At 43.4% G+C, this 10,468-nt stretch overlaps 1 protein-coding gene across 1 annotated transcript in view; it reads right to left on the bottom strand.

Annotated features, from left to right (window-relative positions):
- Positions 1-1,119: 1,119 nt before the first annotated feature.
- LOC147439638 (signal peptidase complex subunit 2-like) overlaps positions 1,120-10,468 on the bottom strand; it is a 30,392-nt gene continuing 21,043 nt past the window's right edge. Inside the window, exons 5-7 of the mRNA XM_086485451.1 lie at positions 1,621-1,649; positions 1,530-1,565; positions 1,120-1,451 (exon numbers count right to left, since the gene is read on the bottom strand). Coding sequence (XP_086341577.1) covers positions 1,375-1,451; positions 1,530-1,565; positions 1,621-1,649 — 142 coding nt within the window. The 3' untranslated portion in view covers positions 1,120-1,374. The remainder of the gene's footprint in view (positions 1,452-1,529; positions 1,566-1,620; positions 1,650-10,468) is intronic.

The raw sequence follows: 10,468 nt of genomic DNA, 5'->3' as shown, positions 1-10,468 counted from the left end.
CAAGACCTCAATTCCAACCTAGTAGGGTAAGGGCTCACACGATTAGCTTTACAAGCAAGGTGTTGCATCTCAAGTATGCCCATGAGTAGGATACATCATGTTGCTCATTGGAGAGTGAACGACGAAAAGTCTCTACAAGGAAGAGCTTGCTAGGGAGAGGGTGACAAGTGAGAAAGATTAGCATAGCTCGCCGTCCAAAGATTACGTGACATTGAAGAATGTCCGATAACACATGGAGTTGTATGTGAATATCATCATTATAAGGTCATTTAAAACTAACCCCTTGGATTGATGCATTATCATACGTGGCCATAATTATGTTGCAAAGGCTAAGAAACATGTAGTTTCATATACAGAGTAGCTTCATCATATATATATATAGCTCAACAGCCCCCACTCAAGTACCTTGAGAGCTCAAGGCAAAATCCACAATTCTATGCACACGCAAGCTATTCGAATATGTATTGAAAAAAGATGATGCAAGGTGTCCAAGTTTTAGGAAAACAAGCTTGGATGCACTTGGAACAAATCGCCTGCAATTTAAAAAACTACTTTTCCAAAACCAATGTACTATAAAGGGAAGGGGTTTGCAAATCGAAATGTTCATTTAGCTATGAAAACTCACAAGAAAAGACATCTTGATGTAACATGACCGGCCCAACAAACCTCTTCTAAACTCATTGTTAGGTCTCATTAAGTGGTTGACCTTCAAGGCCCATGGTATGCTATCACAAATATGAAGGGCACTTCTGATCTATGACATACTGAGAAGCATCTCTGCCCATTTCAAATGTAAAACAGTGGTAAAACAAGATGACCATATAAAGAACAGTAAAATGGAGATTAAAATCATCACTTCTTGTACTTCAAAACCATCAATTCAACAAAAATCTGGTCTTCGAGATTAAAAAGTTTTACGTTGGAACTGAGGTTTAGAATTAAGAACATTTTTCCTTTCCCCATTTGTGGATCCAACTAAGTACATTCCACTATTATCGTCCAAATAGATTGCGTAACATCACTTGAAGGTGGCCAAAAAAAGCAGATTTTGCCCAAAAAAATCACATGGTAAGGGCTACTTCCTGAAGCAAAACAGAAAGAAATGAGACACCACCAATATGAGCGCAGCATGTTGCTGGTCCAAAACAACCTAACAGATCCAACAAATTGAACAATGATAAACAATGACAGCATCCACCATTCTTTCACTTTCTAGCTGCACAGGATTCTTTTCTTCATTAACAACGGAGTTGACACATAAAAATGCCATTAAAGGCTTCTCAATGAAGATGTAAAGTCCGACACAAATTAATAAGACTCAATGATAAGTGTTGACTTCTATGATAAGTGTTGGCCTTGAGCCAAATTGCGCCATCAAAATTTGTAGACTCCACTTCGAGTGATAAACGTCCAGCAGTTTTCTCGAGCCTGGAATCCCTGTTTCAAGATTCCTGAAATCATGCAAAACTTGGAGTCACTTCCCACCATATAGAATCAACCTAAAAGAAATTTTCTTTTCAGCCTTGTACCTTCAAAGAAAATCATACAGCAGCTACTTCCCCTTTCTAGAGTCAGTACTGTACTTAGTCAGCAAGGTCTCAACATCCTCCCGGAAAAAACTTTCAACCAGGACCCCATCTTTTGTAAACCTGTCCATGGATCAAATCAGTACAGACATGAGATGAGATTCAAGAGTGCCATTTACTGTTGTTTTGCTTGGGGCACAGAGACAGGTACATATAATTTTATAAAACCCCGTTGACAAGGAGTAGATATCTGCGTGTTTACCCATTCAACTGCTCATGTTTGCGCCACCTTTCTGCACTTTCCTTACTTTTCTGTGAGTGTGCGTCGAGTTTGCTAAGAAAAAGTGTGTCGAATTTGCTTTTGGAGGGGAGGTTAAGGGCAGCCCTCAGCCACTATAAAAGCACCTGCTCGTGTGCCACTTTGAATAACACAGTACCACAGAACACTTTTGTGTGTTGACTGCCTGGGCATTCAGCTGGATAACTCCTCCCAATAATTGTATCTGACTTTTCAAGCAATAAACAAACACCCAATTTGGAGGTGCTGATCATGGCCGTTCAAGGCCACTGACTCGTGTACAGGGGCATCCCACTCCAACATCTTCTTCCTCTACCCTTCATTTTGTTCTACTCAGTTCATTTGAGTTCAGAGCGTGCTCAGTTCAGTAGTTCACCATCTTTCACCCAACCTCTCACCAGAAGTGCTTGCATTTGTATAAGAGCTTAGCTTCTTCCTTGCCCACTGCAAATCAACACACGGTCCTTCCATGAATTACCATGGTATCATAGTTCAAAACGGATAAAACAGCGGAGAAGATTGATGAGCGCGCGGCGGTGTGTGCAAGTGAAAGAGCACGCAAGAATGTGCAGGGAGTGCACCTTGGAGAGGGGCCAGTGCAGAAGGCAAGGAGGGCGCTAGCAGATCGAAAGAGGGAGAGAGAGAGCACGTAAGTTTCAAGGGGATAAGTGAGTGAGTTGTTAAAACTCACTATCCCTTTATTATTGTATAAGGACCAATTTAATAAATTAGTGGCCAAGTTCAATGTGAACTTAGCCAAAGGTTAGTAACATTTAAAATGTACATTAAAGGGGGCCATTTGGACCTTTAACCCAACAACCTCCCACTTAAAGGCATAAATGGCGCCTTTAAGCTACGTGACTCCCACCATCTCTATGCATAGATGATGTTGTGCTTTGGGTAAGCACTTAGTGAGAGCATCGGCTGGATTTTGTGATGTATGGACCTTAACCAATATAATAAAGCCATCCTCAAGCACTTCACGTATGAAGTGATACCGCCATGTCAGAGTCACAAAATCCCTTCAACTCCATTGGTCCTTTACCATAGCAGAGGCATTTGTTTTTAGTCCCTTTCAAGTACCTCATAATGGACTTCACTGCATCCCAATGTAACCTGCCTGGATTAGCCATAAACCGGCTGACTCCTCCCACTGCATGGGCTATGTCAAGCCTAGTAGCAACCATAGCATACATAAGTGAACCACAAGCTGAAGCATAAGGCACACTTTGCATGTCATTGGCTTCTTTCTTTGACTTGGGACAATCATCCTTGAGATTTTAACATATAGTTGTAATGGCACACCAAGAGGCTTTGCTTCAGCCATGTTAAATCTGTCCAGCACCTTTTCAATGTACTTTTCTTGCGACAAATACAATAAACGCTCGTCTCTTTGCTGTGTAACACGCACTCCAAGTATATGTTCAGCTGCCCCAAGGTCTTTCATTGAAAACGCAGATTTCAGCTGCCCTTTAAGAGCATCAGCAGTGCTTCTTTTCTTTGCAGCTATCAACATATCGTCTACATAGAGCACAAGAATGATAGGGCTGCCATCCTCATCACCTTTGGTATACAAACAATGGTCTGCATGGCTTCTTTTGTAACCATGTTTAAGCATGAAGCGATCAAACTTCTTGTACCACTGTCTACATGATTGTTTCAACCCATACAAGCTTCTATTGAGCATACATACCAAATGTTCCTTGCCAGGGATGACAAAACCCTCGGGTTGCTTCATGTAAAGCTCTTCTTCCACATCACCATGCAAGAAAGCAATATGTACATCCATTTGGTCCATTTCCAAATCAAGAGCAACCACGATGGCAAACAATACACGCAAAGTGGTCATCAGACATCTTCACAACAGGAGAAAACACTTCCTAAAAGTCTATGCCCTTGGTTTGAACATATCCCTTTGCAACAAGCCTTGCCTTATACTTGGGTTTTGCATCAACAGTCTTGATTTTATACACCCATCTGTTAGGAATAGCCTTCCTTCCTTTGGGCAATTCAACCAAATCCCAAGCATGATTAGCATGCAAAGCTTTAATCTCTTCCTGCATAGCAAGCCCCCACTTGTCGTTGTGCTCACATGTCTTTGCCTCTTTATACGTAAGAGGCTCTCCCTCATCTGTCAACATAATGTAATGCAAAGAGGGGTCATATCGACTCACAGGCCATCTTTGACGAGTAGACCGCCTCACCCAATGATCCACATCATCCGGCAATGGGTTTACATCAAGTGGCACGACAAAATCATCAACAATGGGCTGTTGTACATCATTTTCAGCACCATTTTCAGCATTGTTTCTTGGCTGCAAATACCCTTCAAGAGCCTAAATTTGTTGTCCAACATCATCTGGCTCAAACACCATTGGATTATCTACATTTTCAGCCATTTGTGGTGCATCCTGAGGGTCAAAAATAGGCCTAACAGGTGGCTGGTCATGCTGAAATTTGACCCTTTTATGGTCATGCTTTGAGGCACAATTGTTTTGAAGCAAACTTGCCTCATTAAAAACAACATCCCGGCTGCGTACAACCCTTTTGAGCTGAGGTAACCAAATCCTGTAACCCATTTCGCCTTCTTCACCATATTCCATGAAGAGGCCTTTAATGGACTTCGCATCTAGTTTACTCCTCAACTCAGGTCTAACATGCACAAAAGCTTCGCAACCAAAAATGCGTAAGTGATCATATGAAGCAGGCTTACCAGACCAAACCTCTTCACGGATGTCACCTTTCAAAGACGTGAGGGGATCGATTGCATATATGCACTGCAGTTTTCAAAGCTTCTCCCTAAAATCCATGAGAGAGATATTGTGGACAGCATGCATCTCACCCTCTCACAAAGTGTCCTATTGAATTTTTCAGCCACACCATTAGAAGAGGGGCTGTATGGCACAGTAAGCTCCCTCTTAATGCCCAAATTTTCACAAAACTTGTTAAATTCAGCACTTGTGTACTCCCCCCTATTGTCTGTACGCCTACATCAAAAGTAGAGAAACACTCCTTGATAGGAGTCACATGAAATGAAGCACCGGAATCAACAATCCAAGTATGGGACAATGCATCATTGACAGTCAACAAAGCATCAATAAGATCACTCTTGGTGATCTGCATGTCCTGTGAATGAACATTTAGAGAGGCATCAAAGTCATAAGCATCATCATCTGACAAAGTGGCACACAAGATGTCCTCTACATCTGACAGCTCCTCAATCACGACACTAGAAGCCACATTGGCCTTCTCTTTGTCCTTTAAGCTATCCTGTGCATCGGCCTTGACTTCCTTCTTCTCTTTCTTTTTGTCTCCGCCATTCTTTTTCCTTTCTAACTCAGCTTTACAGTACCTGCAATCGGGTTTCTTGTGACCTTTCCCGCCACATTGATAACAAGTCACATCACCCTTGCCTTTGCTTGCATTTCCCCTTTCTTTACTCTTACTCTTACTCCTTTGTGCATAAGCATTCTTCTTTTCTATCCTGCCTCTAACCATGTTGGCAGAGTTGCCTCCCTCTCCACTTGCTTTCCTCCTGATTTCTTCATTCAAGATAGAACCCTTAACACCATCAAAGGTCAAATTGGGGTTATTGGACAACGAAACCACCAAAGTTTCCCATGACTCAGGTAAGGTCATAAGCAAGAAGATAGCTTTTAGCTTATCATCAAAAGGGGGCAAGCCAGAATCCTGTAACTGTGACAAAGTATCTGCGAACAATGACAAGTGCTCTGCCGCGCTCTTGGACTCATCTAGTTGCATGCCAACAAGTTTTCGCATCAAGTGCACCTGGTTGACATGCGTATTTTCATACATTCCCTTTAACTTCTCCCACACATCAAAAGCAGTCGTGAGACCTTTCACATCAATGACAGTCTCATCTATCACGGCCATTTTAATGTATGTAACGGCTTTCTCGTTCATGCTAACCCATGCTTCATCTGTCATATTCTGTGGCTTCACCTGTTCAAGTGCCCCTTCGCAATCCTTAAGAAATAGGATTCCCTGAATCCTGTCTTTCCAAAGATCAAAACCTGTTCCATCGAACCTCCTAATCTCAAAGAGGTTCTTCACATCCGAAGAAGATGAGGCCATAGTTGCACGAAATAAGAGGTATAATACGCTAAACTTTTGGGCAAAATGCACAAAAATCGGAGTATAGCCTCACAGAGATGTGCACTACAGCTCCAAATGGTCACAGAAGCAATTTGGGGCAAAATAGGACAATTTGGGCACAAAATTCAATTTCTGAAATTTATGCGCAAGAAATTTCAGCGAGCGAATTTGTGCTCGAAAACAACAAATTAGTTGTTTTTAACCTCAAAAGACATACATAAGGCTAATACACGGCCTTTAGAAGCATGTAAGCGCAAAAGCCCCAATTTGTAGCATCAAAATTGCATGAAATTGAGCCCCAGATGGTCATACATCGACAAAATTTGTCAAATGTGCGTGGATATGCATCTATTTGCACTTTCCCCAATGTAATCGCACCATAAAAACACTTGCAAAAACCTGCGTAAATCTGAAATTTGCTTAAAACACCTGTTTTAGGGCTTGTTTTTCGGCAATTTCAAGGTTTTTGGGTAGCGGGGACTTGGGAAAAGTATTCCCACACCTTAATACATCATTTGCAAAACCTGTATTTTGAAGTCATAACCTGTAATTTCCTGTTTTTGACCTAATTTCAGCCTGTTTTAGGTCAAATTTGGTTGCCGGGAGCTCTCTAGTGTCCGGGGACGAGTCCTTTGGCGACGAAATTGCAAAATCTCGCGTGAAAGTTGACCTTCTTGGCTGAAATTCAGCGTTTGTAGATTTGGGGGCAAACCCTGATCGGGCTCTGATACCAGTTGATGAGCGTGCGGCGGTGTGTGCAAGTGAAAGAGCACGCGAGAATGTGCAGGGAGTGCACCTTGGAGAGGGGCGAGTGCAAAAGGCAAGGAGGGTGCTAGCAGATCGAAAGAGGGAGAGAGAGAGCACGTAAGTTTCAAGGGGATAAGTGAGTGAGTTGTTAAAACTCACTATCCCTTTATTATTGTATAAGGACCAATTTAATAAATTAGTGGCCAAGTTCAATGTAAACTTGGACAAAGGTTAGTAACCTTTAAAATGTACATTTAAGGAGGCCATTTGGGCTTTTAACCCAACAAAGATTGTCTTCAAGATTCTGGTGATGTTCCTGAGAGTCCTTCCACTTCACAACAACCGAAGGACTCCTCCCAACAATTGCATCCAACTTTAGAAGCAATCAACAAATGGCCAATAGGGGGCACTGATAGAGTCTAGAGACGGTTTAGGGCCACCAACTCGTATACAAGAGCATCCCAGTCCAATTATTTTCAATTTGTTCGAAAGTACCAAAAATGTTCAGCCCGTGCAGAGTTCAGTAGTTCACTGTCTTGCATCCGACCACTCGCAAGAGATGGTTTTAGTTGTAGAGCGACGACTCAATTTCACCGACGATCGGATTGATATGGAGTCACTTAAATTTTGGTGAGCATCTGTCCTCTTGCTACCCATGCTATCCCTCCACAAAATTCTTATGTTCCCGCTTCTCATGATTCTGACCCTTCTCAATCCCAATCAAACCTCTTCTCATACATCTCAATTCTTGGGCAGATTGTTTTGTCATATGGCATCTAGTGAGTCTCAACGTGGATCTCAGAAGTCTACCCCACCCATAGCCGCTATAATTCGGCTATTCTATTTAAAATTCACAATTTGACCTTTTTTTTTGCATACAGTATAAAGCATTAGCCCCTATAGTTCGCAGTGCTTGAAGTTGTTCAATCTGTTCTTTTTCGTTGGCACGTGGTGCCCGTCCCCATTACATGCCGAGGGTGTGGTGTTGCTGGAGGCGGCGCTTGCCAAAAAGTATGGCGACAAGGGGCCTTTTTCCAACCACCCGTTGTGCCCTGAGGTGGGGGATGTTGTGGCTCAGAGCGACGCGGAAAATGGGAATGGAGTCTCTCACCATGTGCCCAAACTGTTGACATCTAAGACACTGATCCGGGCAACCGGTAACCACCACCCTTTATAGACGGACTTGGTTTGTGGTGAGATCGCAAAGTCGTACTCTATCCGGGAAATGGGTGTCCCCGGGTATCCGTGGTGTGCCTATCTTTATAGCCAATGAACCTCGTATAAACAGGCCCACCTGGCCCCTACACAAGTAACACAACCCGAGAGATGGACTGGCAGCGATGGAAAGGAGAGTGACTGGAAAACGAGGGATCCTTTGCTCTCTTCCTGGACAGCCGCCCCTTCCCGACCCCCCCGATCCATGTCCCCACACATGTGCTTTTTTCACCGCTGAGATGGTGAGGAATGTAACAAACTGCTGACGTGTCAAAGCCTAAAGAATGGAGCCAACTTACAGATGCCAGCCGAGGGGCCTAAACCCTAAGAAGCAGTAGAAGAAGTGTCACAGAGTGAGGACGTGGTAACCCTAATTGCTGAAACCCTAATTCTGGAAACCCTAACCCTAAAACCTGCAAACCCTAATTTCTGCCAAAAACCCTAACTGCTGAACCCTAATTCTGGAAACCCTAACCCTAAAACCTGCAAACCCTAATTCTGGAAACCCTAAGAAGAACAAGCAACAGAAGAAAAAGTCCTACCAACTTATGGGGATCCCGTCCGATGGGGTCCCAAGTGACATAAAGGCATTAAAAATAAAGCAGAACACACTCAAAAGACTTTGCACATCAAAATATGATGATGTGGCACCTGTACGGACGTCCCGGAATTCGCGGCGGATTTTTAGGGAAATCCCGAAATTTTAGGAAAGTGATTTTTTGGAGTCAGCTTTTCATATTTGATGCTTTTAGGCTTTGGGCCTTTAAATATGAGCCTTGGGGGCCCTCTTTGGCACTCTTCAGCGCGCAGATTGAAGAGGAGATGCTCCCCGGTTGTTGTACTTTGCGAATCAGCAGTAATATAAAGAAATATCGAAAGGGGCGCCAAGGTTTGGGGCCAATACTCTCTGGGGTGGAATTTCGCCACTCCGTGTCGCGTGTCGTCTCTCTCTCTCTCTCAGTTCAGTTGTTATTGAAGTGCTAAAAGTCTGTTCAGTCTGTTCTTTTCTATTGGCACGTGGTGCCCGCATTTGTGACAGTGGTATCAGAGCATCAGGCGTGTGCTTTTCTAAAAGCATACCGGTCCTACAAAAGAGCAGACAGAGCTATTGGAATTTGATTCGAGGTATCTTCGCCCTCCAATCGAGACTTATTAGCCACTCCCACCCTTACTTCATCGCGCATCGGGCGCGCTCCCGTCTTCACCACAGTGTCTTACAGGGCATAAGCCAATTAAGATCACTTGCAAGAGAAGGATCCAGATTTGTTTCAAGTCACTGTTTTTCTCAGAAGCAGTGCTATGCAGATGTTGATTTCTACAGCTACCAAGCAGCATACTCCAAGTACTTGGCAAGCTTTCAAGAAAATTTTTTGCCCGAGGTTATATGGTTTCTGACATCTTCCTTCAGAGTGCAACTTCTGGCAGAGTGGGGTATCCTGAAATGCTTGCCATGGAAACCCTAGCAGATTATAAATTGAAATTTCTCGACACCTCTCAGTAGATGTCTCTTCACGAGCAGATAACCTTGGAGGTTCAGTGTGATTGCTATCTCTTGGGACTACCATCGCCGCCAAAGAAACACTGTCTGTCCAAGAGCTGATGGACCATGTTGTGCTCGGCTACGACCTCATGGAAGGAACCTAACCCTAATTTTTGGTGCAGGTTTCAAGATGGAAAGTCAGTCGACTTTTCGAGCTCGATTGATGTCGACATTGCTTTTTAAGTTTAAGTTCTATTTGATCTTGTTTGGTGATCCTGTTTGGAATTTGTTTGAAATGGATGATATCTGTTTTGAACCTGTCTTGGTGCCGATTTGAAATGTTTGACTTTGGTTTCAATGCCGGTTTCATTGATTGGCGATTTTTACTCCCGAGTGGAGGAGTGAGAAATACTGTCTTGATATTGTTTGAACCTCGGAACGACGCAGGCCGATGCCTGGGGAGCGTTTCGTTGTATGCTTGAACCTTCGAGCGACGCAGACTGCAGTCTGGGGAGCGTTTGGTTGTACAGTCCTCTGAGCTCATGGCCCGGACCTTCTTAGGTTATTTGCGGGGGGAGTGACGAGGTAGTCGTTGAGTAGCTTCATACCGCAGACCGTTTATCTCGAAGGAGTGCTCAGCGGCACTGTTTGTTGTGTCTTGTAACATGCATATGTGAGCATTTGTGTTGCATTGTGATGTGTCAATTACTGAATATTCCTAATTGGATGAGATTGCCTGGGTATGTAATTTTAGTGCATCAAGACACCCGTGGAAGATCAGTACGGTCTGGGTGTGATGGCTAATTTTACTACGCCGGAATATCAAGAGTTCCAATCTGGACGAAAGGAGAAGCTAACTCCTTGATCAAAACAGCCGAAGGAGAAGCTAACTCCTTGATCAAAACAGCCGAAAGGAGAAGCTAACTCCTTGATCAAAACAGCCGAAAGGAGAAGCTAACTCCTTAATAAAAAGAGCAAATTGATTGTCCCTCGGAAATTTTTGAGCTAACTTGAGTTGTTTTGCAGATATGCTGTAATCGCGGACGATTACTCTCTTTCAAGAAGGGGAGATGTAACAAACTGCTG

This window comes from Adiantum capillus-veneris, chromosome 16 (assembly GCF_014529385.1).
Source record: "Adiantum capillus-veneris isolate H3 chromosome 16, ASM1452938v2, whole genome shotgun sequence".
NCBI classification, from domain to species: domain Eukaryota; kingdom Viridiplantae; phylum Streptophyta; class Polypodiopsida; order Polypodiales; family Pteridaceae; genus Adiantum; species Adiantum capillus-veneris.
Note: the sequence above shows the minus strand (reverse complement) of the source record. Positions and strands in the feature narration are given on the sequence as shown.